Source organism: Saccopteryx leptura, chromosome 1 (genome assembly GCF_036850995.1).
Source record: "Saccopteryx leptura isolate mSacLep1 chromosome 1, mSacLep1_pri_phased_curated, whole genome shotgun sequence".
Classification (NCBI taxonomy): domain Eukaryota; kingdom Metazoa; phylum Chordata; class Mammalia; order Chiroptera; family Emballonuridae; genus Saccopteryx; species Saccopteryx leptura.
The window spans coordinates 294,421,438-294,437,691 of NC_089503.1; the positions used below are offsets into that span (position 1 = coordinate 294,421,438).

Consider the following 16,254-nt stretch of genomic DNA (forward strand, 5'->3'; position numbering starts at 1 on the left):
CACTTGAGAAAAACAAGTAGCAGGAAAATTCACGATGAAAGACCTTTGAGCATCCTTCCAGTTCTCATGGCTCAGGGTCCAGTTCTGAGTTCACTCACTTGCCTGCCACAGAAGTCACTGACTGCTGGGCACTGGGTCCTGGACTGGGCATGGGCTGTGTGACCCCTAACCTTTTATTTTTAAGTTTTTACTTTAAAAAAGTTTATTGGGATGACATGGTTTGCCAAACCGTACAGATTTCACATGTAAAATATTTTTTCTTTTGCTCTTGCACAGATCCCTTCCCAAGCCTGTAGACCAGGCGCATTGGGCCCACAGCCTCTAGCCACACTGACCCTGGAAGTGGAGGTCGGCGCAGTTGGCATCGGCGTTGCACTGCCCGTTGTCCTGCAGGCAGCGGTCGATAGGCAGCTGCTCCGGCTCACAGTTCATCCCGTCTCCCACGTAATGACTTTTGCATTCACACTTGTGCCTGCCCTGGTGTGGGGGGGGGATGGGTAAGGTGATAAAGCCCCTCGTCTAGGCCCCCGGGCCCTCAGGTGCTCTGCGGGTCACCGTCTAGCACAGGAGATGTTCAGAAGGATCAAGAATATATGCCTCTCCTGTCCAGTGGGCCTTAAGTGACTGCCATGTCACATGTTTGCACAGGGCGTGATGAAATGTCATCCTTTACATCTCAGCTCACTGTCGCTTGCTCAGGGACAGCCTCCTTGAGCCCCTACATAAGGCAGCTCTCCCAACCCCTTCTGCTGCCCTGGCCTGTTTATGTTCTTCCTGACTTTGGTGCTCTCTGAGGGCATCCTGTGTGTTCATTTCTCCAGGGAGCATCACCTCTCCTTCTGCTTGTGCATAAGCTTTTTATTGCGACCATCGCTGGCCCCTGCAACTGCACATAGGGGGCGCTTGATCACCAGTTGAATCAATGAATGATCTCATTTAACCCCCACAACAATCCTATGAGATCTGCATTATCATTAGGCCCACTTTGCAAATGAAGATACTGAGGATCACAGAGATTAAGGTAGCCAGCCCCTGGCTACACAGCAGGTAAGCCCAGGCGCTAAGGCTCGAAGGCTGTCTGACTTGAAGTTCATGTTCATAATCACAGTGGACGTCATCTCCCACCATCTTCTCTGCCCACTGGATAAACAGGGCAACAGGGCGCTGATTCCATTCTGAAAAGACTTGAGGCAGTGCCCAAACCTGCAGTTTTCCTGCCACTTCCTACCAACTCTTTTTGCTATTAATCAACTTTTCAGTTTGAATAATTTTAGGGTTATAGACAAGTTGCAAAGAAAGCAGAGAGAGTTCTTCCTGTATACTGTATTCCCCACCTGGGTTCCCCTAATGCAAACATCTGACATCACTGCAGTGCATCTGTCAAAGCTAAGAAGTGAGTGCTGGCACCTGTTAACGAAACAATAGCCTTTATGTGGATCTCACCACTTTTCCCACTAATGTCCTTGTCTGGTTTAGGACCCCACCTTGCAGTTATCTTACTGATTTAACAAGAAATAGACCGAGGTGGGAAGACAGCTTAGGAAGAGGCCGAATGGGAGCGGAGTGGAGGAGCAAGGTTAAGCGAGGTACTGATCTCATATTCTCCTAGGGAAGAGAAACTCACCGGGCCGGTCATCCTGCAGGTGGCGTGCTCATGACACCCACCATTGAGGCCGTCCGCACAAGGGTCTATCTCTGAGCAGCTGTGGCCGTCCCCCTGGTAGCCCTTCGGGCAGCTGCAGGAGACCTTTGTGCCCTTCTGGGAGCACTTGGCGACGCTGGCGCAGCCCCCGTTGTTCTGCTTGCAGAAATCCACCACTGCAGGATCAGAGAGGAGAGGGCCCAGTGAGCCCCTGTCTGTGTGCTGGGGCCCAGTGAGCCCCTGTCTGTGTGCCTGGGGCCCAGTGAGCCCCTGTCTGTGTGCCTGGGGCTTCAGACAGGGGTGTGGGACTAGTGGCACTGGGGTGAGTCAATGGGCCCCGACATGTTAGTGCCCTCTCTCCCTGTGGCCTCTGTGCTTGCCTTTACGAACACTAATATCCTGTGGCTAATCCCCTCATAGACCAGGCCTGATGGCATCTGTAACCTCTGCACCTTTGTCACATACTTCTAGGCTCCACTTTGGTAGCACTTTTCTGCGCGAGTTTGGGTTTTTAATGTCAAGACAGTTATGTGTGGAGATGTATGTGTAGAGTCGGCACAGAGCCTGGAACACCTGTGAGGTGGATGTTGTACCCTATTCTACAGATGAGCAAACTGAGACTCAGAGAGCTAGAATGTGGCGGGCTTGGAATTTAAACCCAGGTTGGTTTGACTCTGAAGCCCCGCTGTGTTGTACTGCCTCTTAGGACCTTGTTTTCACCCCAAAATTCCAATCCAATAATAGATTAGGTCTAGCCTGCAGAGTGGCTGGAGGGCCGTCTGATTTCTCTTGCCTGCCTTTTCGCCTTGGGTTGTGGCCACATGAGACTGTGAGAGGATGGACATTAGGACCAAAGGCCTCACCATAAGGACAGTGCAATAGAAAGACAGACCTGGGACTTCGCTGCCATTGTTGGTGCTGACCCACTGCTGGACTGCCTTGTGGCAGATTACAGAACAGCGGAATAGCCAGATCTTATTTTTGTAAAGAAAGTCTATATCTCTGTGAATAATTATTCATGCAAAAAGAAAGTACTTGTGGCCAAGACTGGTCACTTTCCCCTAGTACCTGTTGTCTCCTTTATCTATAGTAATAAATTTTTAGCTGGGCTCATGGTTGCCCAGTGAAAGACTACATTTCCCAGGCTCCCTTGCTGTTAGATGTGACAGATAATGAACATCTAATCAAGGGGATAGGAGCAGAGAAATTTTAGCAATAACTAGGTATGTCCTTAAATGTCCTCCTCTTCCTGCCTGAGATGTGCTATGGTGGTGGCCACCTTAGGGTCTGGCAACTGAGTGACAGCAGAGCAACAAGATAAAAGGAGTCTGGGCTCCCCCATGACCTTTCAGAGGGATACCCTATGTCAGCCCTGGGTGCCTTCACCCAGACAGACCGTTATATGAGATAAAAACAAACACCTAAACATCAGCCTTATTTACACTACTGTTTCTTTGGTTCTTTGTGTGGCTGAACCCATATCCTAACTACTAAAGACAGACATTGCAATGTTCAGAGTGGTCCTCACTCAGTGGTGAGAGTATGTGTAAGTTCAACTTTTTTTTTTAAGTACTGCAATATGTCTTCTAAATATTTTGAAGTAAGACTGGATTACTCATAGAGTTAGAAAGACACTGTAAAATAAAGTGCATCACAGTTTGTAAAGCAATTTCAAACCATGACTTGGGAGGTGGATAGATCAGGTCTAAGCAAACCCAGAGGGTAGGCATGGCCAGGTGGCCCAGGCAGGAGGTTGAAGGGCCAGGGTGGGGCCCAGATGCTGTGACCGAGTCCCACTCCCCTCTGTACCACGCTACTGCTTCACATGCCCCGAGGGCACCCACCTACCTGTGCACGTTATTCCGTCGCCTTCATAATGCAGGTTACATTCACACGTGTTGTTCTCCTTACAGGTAGCGTGAGCAGAGCAAGCGGGTGTGCACACTGGGGGCAGACCTGCGAAGGAAAGGGTCACCATTCATTCAGTATCATGGGGAGATGAGTGGACAACCACCTAAGGCGTCTCCCCAAGCCTCTCCCTGGCCTGCCGCTGTGTTCCAAAAGTGTCTGCTTACAGCGGGAGGACGGGCTGATTTGCTAGCATCCCTGCTCTGAGCCTGGAGATTCTGAGATTCTGGAATTACTCCTTTATACGAAGACATCATCTCTGCAGTGGTCATCAGATTAAAATGCAAATGTGTTCTCTCTGGGGGCAACCAATTAAAACTTGATACTTCAAAATTTGCCAGCAGAGATGAATGTGGCGGATGAGCAGTCTGGTCCTAAGGGCTTGGGGTTCTGGACAGAGATGGTTAAATTGGAGGGGAAATTCCATGGCCTTCTGAGGGGGAAGTGTGTGGTGCTGGTGACTGGGCAGGGGGCAGCAGCAGCAGGCTGCAGGAAGCCACGTGGCCATCAGGAGTTAGGGAGTGCGGGCGGTGGGGGAGGGGAGGCACCGAGGTTCGGGGGTACTGCTGGAATTGAGGCCCTGCAGGCTGCCAGAGCCCAGCGGAAGAGCTCCGTCTGCCCTTCTGACCTGAGGGAGGATGGGATGACAGCAATTCACATTAGATAATCCAGGCATTCTATCTCAGACTTCGGGCACAAGGGGATGCCTCATAAGACTGATTGCTCAGGAAGGATCAAGATACTGATGACAATGATAATGATGACACGATAACGGCAGCTATTGTTTTTAAGGGCCCACATACACCGGGCACTCGCAACAATCCTCCCCCTGCAACACGGGTAACACACACTTCCTTCTGAGGATGAGTGTGTGAAGACTGAGAGCGATGGCTCATCTAAGGCCATTCGTCCAGTATTGTAAGTAGCAGAATCAAGGGTCATATCTGGGTTTTCTATGAAACCACTCAGACTCCGGGCCAGGGACCACAATCCCAAGGGACCCTCCTGCCTGTCCTGTGTTCTTTGCCTAAAGTGGGCCTCCCATGATTGCACAGAATGCATGCTGGTTTCATGGGTGTGAATGAAATATTTTCATCCACTTTTCCTTCAAGTCACTGCATCTCCTGAGGCCTGGGCCACACAGTCACGTCCTCATTTCCATGTGGAAAAGGGAACACCTGCTGTGTTGTCTTTTTTCCTTTTTCATGTGTTGTTCAGATCCAACCTCAGTTGGATGCTCTTGGCAGGGTCCACTGCGGCTCAGTGCTGCCGGTGGCTGCCTGCTCCCACCACAGACCTGCCTGCGTGTCGCAGAAGCGGCCGGTCCACCCTGCTTCACAGAGGCACTGCCCGGAGCCCGTGATGCCCTCATCGCACTGTCCATGGTCTGAGCAGCCACAGGCTGTAAAGCAAATTGGAGGGTGATCAGTAATCAGTGATCCGGGACCGAAATCCCCTCACCTGTTGGCTGGGTCATCAGTGTGGGAGGCACCCTGCTTGTGCCATAGTCGTTCATTCATTCACTCATCCGTCCATTCATAAACTGACTTATTCAGTGGCTATCATGGGGAAGAGACACTGCTAGGCCATGAGGTTACACAGGGAAACATAAGACATAGGGTCCCTGTTGTCATGGAGCTTACAGCCTAGGAGTAACCAGCTAGTGAACATGTAATTAATTGTAAGTATGGTGAGTGTCATAAACACAACAGTAGAGAACATGATGGGAATGTAACAGGATAGAAGGGGAGAGAACTTTATCTGGGGCCTCCTAACAGCAAAATCTGTTCTACAGGAACATCTTCAAAATACTACCATGCCCTCCACTTCTCCCCACCCACAGCACTGCCACCATAGCCCCAGGCAACACGTGCTCTCACTTTGATTGTGTCATTAGCTTCCCTAAAGGTGGCTCTGCTTCTACGCTTACTCCCCTGCAGTGTGTTCTCCATAGGGCAGCTGGAGCGACCCTTTCTAATCTGCTCATGACACTCCTCCTTTCATAACTTTCCACAGGCCACCCATCTTCCCCAGAATAGGTGCTATAGATCTTTCTCTGGCTGAGAAGCTTCCATGTGATTTGGTCCCTGATGACCTTCAGAGTTCATTTCTTCCTCCCTTCTTCTTTGCTCACTCTGCTCAGCCACCAGTCTTCTTTGCTGTTTGTTTCATGCCAAGCTTGCTTCTGCCTCAGGGCCTTTGCACTTGCTTGTCTCTCTTTCACCATTCCCTTTACCTGCTTTTATATATATATATACCTTTAAAACTACTTTTGTTTCTTCAGTTTTTATCTGCTCCCTCCCTCTGAGAGCTGGGATTTTGCCTCCTCCTTACTGTATCCTTTCAACTTAGCAAGTCATCGAGCCTCTTTGTGCCTCTGTCTTTTCATCTGCTAAGTGGGAATAATAACAGTACTGACCTCAAAGGGTTGCTGTGAGGATTAAATGGTAAAACACATCTGCCTGGCACACAGTAGGCACTCCGTAAGTTGTTAGCTATCAGTGTTTGTAAGGACTGAGTCACACATGTTGGTCGAATAATTGGATGGATGATGTCCAGCCATAGCTTGCCTTGGTGGCTGCAGGGGATGTGAGCTTCACCGTTAGAGATGAAGCTCTTTGAGTGGATGGAGACTGGAAATACATCCAAGGAGGGAAAAAGCATGTAGGGGCAGGCAGGTAGGGGTGGATGGCCGGGAGACAAGGGAAGAGGGTATTTCCAGGTCAGGAGGACAGTGTGGGAGAGGACAGGGAGCACAGAGCGGAGCAATGGGCTGCACATGGGGAGGGGCGCCACCTACGCTGACAGTCAGGCCCGAATCTCCCTGGCCAGCACAGCTCACACGCCGTCCCGTTGAAGCCGGTGTTGCATTTACACTCTCCCGTGGCCGAGTACTGATCGAGGCAGATACCCCGGTTATTACACGGGGTATCCGGTCCTCCAGGGCAGGCTGGAAGAGAAGAAATAGCAGGGACTCCACAGTCTCCCCAGCATTGTAAATGGGCTGCTAATCCGTCCTCAGCTGTGGTTCCGACTTGCATAAACCCAGAGGGACTGTGGTCCTGGGGACATACCCACACAGTGTCTCGATGGTTAGGGCAAGCCACTGGCCTATAGGACATGAACTTAAATGTGTCTGATGGAGTTCTACCTTGGCAGGGTGCTACATGGGACTGTGCACTGGTTTTGGGGGGAGGAGACCTGGCTTGTTTAGATCTAGGCTGAATAATGAACTTGTATAGATCTGGGTTGGACTGAAGCGAAGAGCTTCAGTTCTCTTAGCTCTCAAAGATGATGATGATGATGATGATGATGATGTTGATGATGATGGTGATATAATGCCCCATATCACATTGTGACATAAGGATCACATGAAATACTATGACTGAGAACATTAAAAAAATATAAAGCACTAAACAAATATAAGGGATGACACTGGTTTTTGTGAATGGTCCACACTTCAGTGACAGCGAGTGGAGGCTGGATGATCGTGGGGACTTCCAGTCCCGAGTTTTCTCAGCTGAGCCAGAATAAATGGACCATGCCTGGTAGTTAAAATCATGGCTTTTAGAAACACATTGTGGGACCTTGCGCTTGCTTCTTATCCTCTCTGTGCCTCCATGCTCTCATCTGTAAAATGGGCATAATGTAATTTACTTCCGAGGGGTGGTTTCGAGGTTTAACTATAGTTATATATATATGGGAAGTAGCACTCAATTAGTGTGCTTACTTAACACAATGCATGACTGATGGAAGGGCCATGGCATTTGTTACACTGACGTTGTTGATATATTATTATTGGCTAGAAGTTCTATCTACACACAGGGATTTCAGGATGGAACTGAATGCCTTTGTAAGGAGCCATTTCCTGGTGAACTAAGGGAGAGTGAGATTATATATCCAATAACAGGAGGGTTTTCAGAAAATGATGGCCCCCATATATCATATTAGTATAGCAAACTGCCAGGGTAGAATTCTATTAGATGCATTGAAACTCATGTGCTTATCAGTATCAAGGACTAGAATAAAAATAAAATATGGTGTTTCTAGCACCATAGGAAATGCCTTATTCTATAATGGTAAGCAAAAAAGCATGATACACAATCACAATTTGTGCACAGTAGACTCTCAACTTTATGAAAAACAAAATCTGACAAAATAAAAAAGTAAAAACAAAGCTACTCAACTCTTCCGAATGATGGTTTTGGGATCTTTTCTTAGCAGAGTCTTTAGAAGGCTGTACCCTCCTGCTCCCTGCTCTCAAACATGCACTTTATAATCTCAGTACTTTCAAAACTTTCAAATGCTGCATATTGATGGTACGATCCATTTGAAATCTCAAGGCAGTAAGAGGTGCCCTCACCCTGACAGTCTCTCCCGAAGTAGCCCTTGCAGCACCTGGGGAGCTGAATCACCAGGGCACACAGCTGCCGGCAGCCTTCCAGGTTCCTCTTGTAGGACAGGTTGTAGAGACACTTCTGCTTCACGCCCTAAAGGAAGACAGTGAACCACTCCTCTGCCTTCTGCTGCCTGAACTTGGGCTCTCAGACTCGAGCCCGTTCCCAGTAGGGGTTGGGGTACTGGCCAAGTCGAAATGGGACTAAATGGCCTTCACCAGGAATTCTTTTCTTGGGGGTGTAACTAGGCAAAGGAATGGGGGAGGGCACAGAACTAGAAAGAATTTTCTTCAGTCTTAAGACCTTTCAAGTTTTTGCAAAGGGTGAGGTTGCTGAGTGAACGAGTTGGGAGAAGTAGCTTTCTGTCCCGGGAGGGATCATTCTACCACGGCAAGACACCAATTACATTTTGTTTCGCAGGGTGTTTCTGTGGGAGGGTTTCCTAGTAGAAGAGAAAGAACTCGGCTTTGGAATAATTAGTAACACCAATATTTAATGAACACTTACTATGTGGCAGGCTCTGTACTCACATTTTAAAACTTATGTTTCTTAAGAGCCACGTACTGAAGAGTTATTAGCTGCATTTTACAGAGGCAAGAATGTCTAGATCAGCGGTTTTCAACCTGTGGGTTGCGACCCCGGCGGGGTCGCCTAAAGCCATCAGAAAATACATAATGCATATCAGGTATTTACATTCCGAATCATAACTGTAGCAAAATTACAGTTATGAAGTAGCCACCAAAATTATTTTTTGGTTTGGGGTCACAGCAACATGAGGAACTGTATTGCAGGGTCATGGCATTAGAAAGGTTGAGAACCACTGGTCTAGATTATGTGATTTGCCAGAGATCACCCACTGGAATTTGACCCCATAATCTACGAACTCCAAAGTTCATTGGCTTAAGCATTACTTTGATGTTGCTTTCTGGGCTCCGCTCCTAGCTTTCCTCCTTACTAGGTTGTGTGACCTCGGCTGGTGGCTTACACTCTCTGACACTCACATTTTTCATAAATGGAGGTGATAATATCTCCTTATGAGGAAGAATGTCTAAGGAAAGAGCCCAGCATAGCTCCAGGGACATGAATAGCAGACAACAAAATCCAGCTATTATTTTTATCATAATTATCTCTGAAGTCCCTTCTGGGTCTATACTCCCATGCCTTTTCTGGATAGTTCCTAGCAGATGGGTAGGGGGTTGAGAGGTTGCCTGGGTTAAGAATGTTCCTCTCTCACCCATTGGCCTGGTGGTTGAGAGAATGGCAGAAATGACAGTTAGGGACCCACACACAGACGCACACACATGTGCACATACCTACACCTACCAGAAGGCTGGGGTCTGATAGTGAAACAAACCTATTGCTCTCCAGATGACATCACTGCATTCATAATTACCTTTGGTTTTGTCCACCTTGGGCAGTTGGGAGTATAAATACAGCTCCCACAATCCCCCTAGTAGTCAAGAAAAGAAACATGTAAAAATCAAGAATGTTGAGAAACACAAGGAAATGCCCCTGGTGAGTGTCTCAATGAGTTGACTAAGAATTAACCTTGATTAAGGTCCTGGCTATGATTAAGAATATCACTGCAACTTTGCCATGGAGGATTCTGAAGGTCTGTCTTGGACCTCAGCTCCTTGGGTTAGTTCTTAGAGATGAAAAGTCCCGTAATGCAGTGGTGAACCAGGGCAGCGTCTCAGGCAGGCACAGGGTATAGCAGGAGTGGGCAATGTGGAAGCAGGTGTTACTACCATTGTAAATCAGCTGTGATACTTTTGGCCAATCACATTCTTTGATCTTTACCCTTATGATCTATAAAATAGGGAATAACAATTCTTAATGCTCTTTATTTTCAAGGGGTTGGTGAGGAAAAATGATTAACTGATAAAAATGTGTGTGAATATACTTTAGAGGTTAAGAAGGTCACCACCCCTGTAGCAGAAAGGACAGCTGGGTTTTCATCTCCTGCTTTGGCTGAATTTGGGATATTTATTGAATGCCTACAAGTTGCCAGATACCAAAATCAACTGGTGACAGACTTTGCCATGTGAATCACTTCACCAGTTTGAGACTCAATTTCCAAATCTATATAACAGCACCAATGATAACTACTTCTACCATTGGGTTATTTAAGGGATAAGATTAGCATCAAGCCGAACAAAAGAAATGGTACTGGGTGGAGGAATAAGTGTGAGGTATGAAAATGCCTCCTTCAGTGCAGGGCCTAGGATAGAAGTTTAATCAGTGTTGTTAATGCCTGAACAATTGAATGGGAGGTGTGAGTGGCACAAAATATTAAGTTGAACCATGTTAAATTGCCATGTTTGTAGTCAGAGCCTGTCAAATACAGCACTTTATATGGTTTAATATAGCAGAAGCCCAGATGCTTGTTGAGTGAATGAGCAAACCATTGAATGGATGGGTGGATTTGAAAGGGATGGGCAGGGCACACAGTTGGTACCCAACTACTGGTTCCATAATGGCGAGGGATGAATGGATGGGTGGACAAGTAAAAATATGTATAGCCTGTGCCAGGCTAGGTGGGGGCTTATTGATTGGGAATCTGAAGAATGCTGTCACTTGGTCTCTGATCCTTCGGTCCCAGGCTCAGGAGCACCAGCCCTCAGTCGTTCACAGCAGAGCCCACACTGGATTGTGAGGGCTGTTACTGGGCTCAGGGTTCTCTTACCACTAACTGTTGTGTTTTTAGGACTGACCGAGACATTGAATGTAGTAAATGTGTCACAGCGGCCCCCTAGGGTAGGATCAATCAGTAGACAGTCAATGCCATAGGCCACACCCAGGTCAAATAAGAGCTCCCGTTGTATAATTCTGCACGTTTGGCCGTTCAGGAAGAGTTCACCCTGAGAAAAAGAGAGAGAGAGAGAGAGAGAGAGAGAGAGAGATATCAAACTCCTGACTCCTCTTCTTCCCAGGCCATATAATGTAGTTTTGCTTCTGGAGAGTTATCACGTGCAAGACTCAGAAAGAACTGAGATATAGATTTATATATTTCAAATGCTCAGCATGTACATTATTATGTGACCAGAATGATTCTATGTGCTTTACCTGTGCAAATTTTATTCCTCACAATAACCCATTAGGTGTAGGAACCATTGCTACCATTCCCATTTACAGATGAGGAAACTGAGGCAAGTTACTCGCCCAAGGTCTCGCAGCCAGGAAGTGGTGGTGCAGGCATTCACAGCAGGCGGAGAGCCCCGAGCCCACACTGGTGGCCACTCTGCAGCACGGGCTCTGCCCAAGTAGCAACAGCGGCAGCAGGGGGAACAGGATGGAGCCGGGGTGAGCTGGCCGTGCTTCGGGACAAGCATATGCCGGAACCCAGTTATCTTATTTCGTGCCAGCACCCAGGATAGTGCCTGACACAACTTTCTTTCCAGGATATTCAAGTGATGGGCTTTACCTTTATAATGGTGACAATCACTTCTTTTTTTTTCCATGTGTATTAAGCATTAAAATTGTGCTTTAGACACAGTGTTTCACTCTATGCTGCAACAATGCTAGCACTTTTCTTTGCTAAGGTCCACCCAGCAAAGTTGATGTGTCTATCTTTACCCCCAGGAAGCAGCATGTTTTTATAAAGTTCTATGGAGAGAAAGATAGATCTCAGCATCTATTGATGGGATGGACACTGTGTGATTCAGTGGAAAGAACACTGGAAAACTGGCTAAATCCCCACATTTCTACTTATGCACTGTGTGACTGGGCAAGCCGGCAGACATCTCTGAGGTTTCATTTTCCTCATCAGGTAAGTGGGATTAATGACTCCATTGCATAGGATTGTTATAAAGATCAAACTAAATAATACATTGTAAAATGTCTGAAAGCTGCAATAGCTCACAGAATGAGCAGTGGGCATTCTTATACTTCTTTGCTAGGTGTCTGGTTTGGTCCATGGAGACAGTACAACTGATCTCAAGTATAAGTACTTTGGGTGACTTTCCACAAGCTGGATTGTAAAGATGCTAACATTCCTCATATTTAGTTATAAAGTCAATGCAACTCCAATCCAAACACCAAAGAGATTCTGGCTGGTCCTAAGTTGTGAACAGAAAGTTATATGGGACTTCTCAGCAGGCTCCTTGAAGGGAATCAAGCCAGTTGAGAACTACATCCCTTTTGCCCTTTCTCCTTCCTACTGCCTGGAAAGTGGACGTGGTGGCCGGAGCTCCAGCAGCTCTGTTGGACCTTGAGATAAGATTGAGGCTCTAAACATGTGCTGAAGAGCAAAGAGACAAAGGACCTCCCCCCATGAGGCATCATACTAGCTCTAGAAGGGCCACCTCCTGATTTCTTTTATAAGAGAGATAAAACCTTATATATTTAAGCCACTGTCATTTTGGGTTTTCCTTTATACACAGGATATAAGATGTAGCTACTATTATCCCATCAGATCTATTCATTGTTTGGAATTACAGGAAGGTAAAATTGTTCAGGAACTAGTAAGGGAAGGTGAAGATTGCAGTTTCTCTCTGTTGCCTGACTTTAGAAGCTACAGCCCAAAGCTGGTTTTGACCACCAAGAAAGGGCTGGAGATGAGGTCACCGTGGAGCCAGGAAGGCGGGACCGTGTAGCCAGGAAGGTGGGACCGGTGACAGTCTACTTTCCTGCTTCAGGGAGGTGTCTCACACTGGAAAATAAATGCCTCACCAATAACTGAGTGACTAACCAGCTAGCTAAAAAAACCTAAGAGCTGCTCTCCACATGTGTGAGGGGAAGGGGGCTCCTTAACACCTGCCCCCAGGGCTTTGGTGGGCCAGGATCCATCAGATTTCTCATATCCACTTACTCTCAGGGGAGATACCTCTCAAGGCAGTGAGGAAGAGAGCTTGCCCTTGAATGGGCAGTGGTTGGGGAATGCACATAATGTGTTCCCAACCGCCACCTGTGTGACAATCAATACTCACGATGTCACTGTCAGCTCCGCACTGAACACTCAGCTCCGAACCTTGCAGGGTCTTCCAGGTAGCAGATCTGGGGAGGTCCACTGCTAGCACCTGCAGAAGCGAGGGTGCCACATAAATACCCCACACTGGGCTGGGGAAGGGCCCAAAGGAGCTTTGCCAACAAACCAAATTCAGACACAAGGTTTTCCAAGTGTTCTAATAATTCTTCCTTTACAATGACAGTAAGTATAATCAAAAGGAAGAATAGCCACAGGCCCTCTAGGAGCTTGGACATTCTTTCTGCAGGCAAAGTTTCACCATCTGGACTGGGTTCAGTCACACTTCTGTCTCCCGTGTATGCGTGGGAGTCCATGGGAGATGCTCTCTTAGTGTATAAAGCCAATGACAGGATGAGTGGGTTAGGGAAATGACACAAAGTGCTGTTAGGTTGAATTATGTCCCTCCCCCCACCAAAGTTAGAGTCCTGACCCCCATTATTTTTTAATGTGACCCTACTTAGAAATAAGATCATGGCACATGTAATTAGCTAAGATGAAGTCATACTGGAGTAGAGTGGGCCTTTCTTCCAATATGACTGGTGTCCTTATAAGAAGAGAAAAGAGAATGCCATGTGAAGGCACAGAGATTTTCAGGGGGAAGACAGCTTTGCGACAACAGAGCAGAGAGAATGGAGGGATGCAGCTGCAAGCCAAGAGATGCCAAGGACTTCCAGCACCCACTAGAGGCGGAGAGAAGCATGGGGCAGAGTCTCCATTGGAGTCCGGAGGAAAAACAACTTTGTCAGCAACCTTGATTTCAGACTTCCAGCCTCATAACTGTTGTTTCAAGACAGTGTGTGGTAATTTGTTAAGGCAACCCTGGGAAACTAATGCAGATCCCACGAGTTAACCACCGTTTAGACATTTGGCATTTTTGGATTAGTCTCCTGAAGAGACTCCTGTTGAAGGTCTCAGAGCGACAGGGTTTTAGCAAGACCTGCCATGTTCCTACAGGATCTCGATTCCCTGAGCACAGCAGGCGGTTCAGGAATGAACAACTAATTAACTGGTCACAGCTGAATGAATCAGTTCTTTGCCTAGAAATTCTGGAATCGGGAGAGAAAGAGTCCATCTGGAGAGACGTGGGGACTGCTGTTGGCAGCTGCTCCACCATGTGGATGACAGAGCTGGAAAAGCTGACCTGCTAGACAGACAGGAATGCTGCTGTTAGGTGTTGGTGAAAGTTAGAAAAAGAAAAGGCAGGTTGGAGAAGCAGAACGAGGGGTGGTATACCACAGGGGCCAATAATGACGGCCAGTGAGAGGACACAGAGGGACAGGGGCTGCTCAGGGCTCTGGTGGACACACAGATTTCCTGGATTGCATCTTTCCTGCACTCAGCTCTGCATGGAAACAAAATACCTTGGCATCTCGGATCACATGGAACTTTAAGTACTCCTTCAGCTTGTCTTTGTTGTCTTGGTTGAACAGGAAAGCCTGCTGTTCAGGGGGCAGGGCTTGGAGGGCTTGGTCCGAGGGCCAGAAGAGGGTGACCGGAGTGTGGATTGGATCAGCGATGACCCTCAGCAAGCCGGCATCCTGAAACAGGTTGGTCAGATACTCAGGAAAACCCAGTCGTGAGGAACTGAAGGCACTGGGGGTCCCCTTGGTAACCACCCTGTGACCCAGTCAGAAACTAGAGGCCCGTCGCACTCCAGCCATTTGGGCCCTTCTTTTCTTAGAAAGCAAAATAGGGAAGTCAAATTTTGGGCTTTCGTTAACAGGAAAATAAACGTTAGTGAGTATCTTAATTTCTTTTTTTTTTACTACTGTATTTCTGCCCAAATATTTTAATTTTCGGAAGACCCATTGAGCTCTTCTCTCATATTTCATTTAAAAAAAGTGAAACCTATCCAATACTGATGCTTCTGTGTGTTTATAAGATTTCTGGATCACATAGACCCACAAAGAAACTGCCAGATGAATGGGGAAGGATCATTTTGAGAGCCTTCTACAACCTGGGTGCATCATATGCATTTTTTCTCATAATGTTTCCAACAGCCTTGTGAAGTAGGCTTTAGTATTCTTTCATTGAGCCCCAAGGGTTTCCTAACTTGCTTTAAAAGCCTATGTTGAACCAGACCTAATACCCAGGTATGGGGGGACCGTAAGGTTTTGGGAGTGGGTGGGTGGGGAAAGATGGCTTATCTGTAACATCTGGGAGAGTCTCATTTGGAACATCTTGAAATCTCCATTTCTTAAAAGTTGCCCAGAGGGTCTGAGCCCCAGACCACTTTGAAAATCATTGGTCAAGGGGACCTTGGAAAACCTTGATCCTTCCTGATGCTCCTCTGCAATATTTGTTTGCACATAAGTTTTTCTACTCAATTTGTGCACACAGTCTCGGAAGCCAGAAAGATAAGGTTTTAATGCAACCTCTAACCATCTCATGGGCACGGATATTTAGCTCCCCACCTCAGCTTCCCCATTGCTATAATGGAGGTGATAATTCCAGATGCCAAGCACCTAATTCAGGGGCTGGCAAACCCAAGTTCTTCTCCTTGTTCCAGCCGCATGGACTTTGATTTCTAACTTGGCCATTGTACACTGTACAGCTGACAAATCATACAACATTTTAGGGATAGAGTGGCAGAGAACGACTTTGTTCCCTAGAAAATCTGGACTTCCCCAAAAGGATCCCAGAACAGCTGGCTGGTGCCCCAAGCAAACAAAAGAATAAAAAACCAAACCAACAACAAAAAACAGAAACAAACAAAACCTCTCTAAAAACTAAACCTCTATCCCCTGAGGTAACTTTTCTTCTAAGTTTTTACCTGTATTAAGTTGCTAAATTTGACGTAGCCGTGGTTCACTGCCACTGTCGTAAGGTTTTGCTGCAAAGATAATAAGAATGGGAATGATACCTTTCCTCACGCAGTTCACAAAGCACTTTAACAAAAGCTCAACTGAATACAGTGAGGGGACGATAACATGGCAGGAACCGTGGATTAGCTCATTGGCACCCACCCCCGCTCAGGTCTACCCCTGACTTTCTGTATTACAGAGGCTGGAAGGCTAAGCACTGCATTTCCCAGACTGCCTTGCAGCTAGAGCCCCATGTAATATAGGGTCCTCTAAGGAGAAGCACTTGTGCAAGACTTATTGGTGGAAAGAAAAACAAAAGGTAGCGGTGGCTGCTGGCAGGGAGATCATAAGATGTAGACATCTGTTTCTAGACCCCTGTGTCCTAGGTGGCAAGGCTGGAGACAGGTGGCACTGGCAGCTGTTACAGTGGGGAAATCAGGAGTTCTCCCTCTGCAGGTGTCCCTGGGCTGCTCTGTACCCAGCTGTGAGGCATCTGAATTAGGCTCTCTGGCTTTCTAGATCTGGGGTTGTCAATAT

At 47.2% G+C, this 16,254-nt stretch overlaps 1 protein-coding gene across 1 annotated transcript in view; it reads right to left on the bottom strand.

Moving 5' to 3' along the window:
• STAB2 (stabilin 2) overlaps positions 1 to 16,254 on the bottom strand; it is a 170,115-nt gene that overhangs the window by 14,213 nt on the left and 139,648 nt on the right. The window contains exons 50-60 of the mRNA XM_066356444.1: positions 15,687 to 15,746; positions 14,275 to 14,451; positions 12,876 to 12,965; positions 10,662 to 10,808; positions 9,341 to 9,397; positions 7,914 to 8,040; positions 6,351 to 6,500; positions 4,848 to 4,952; positions 3,491 to 3,598; positions 1,625 to 1,818; positions 336 to 477 (exon numbers count right to left, since the gene is read on the bottom strand). Coding sequence (XP_066212541.1) covers positions 336 to 477; positions 1,625 to 1,818; positions 3,491 to 3,598; positions 4,848 to 4,952; positions 6,351 to 6,500; positions 7,914 to 8,040; positions 9,341 to 9,397; positions 10,662 to 10,808; positions 12,876 to 12,965; positions 14,275 to 14,451; positions 15,687 to 15,746 — 1,357 coding nt within the window. The remainder of the gene's footprint in view (positions 1 to 335; positions 478 to 1,624; positions 1,819 to 3,490; positions 3,599 to 4,847; positions 4,953 to 6,350; positions 6,501 to 7,913; positions 8,041 to 9,340; positions 9,398 to 10,661; positions 10,809 to 12,875; positions 12,966 to 14,274; positions 14,452 to 15,686; positions 15,747 to 16,254) is intronic.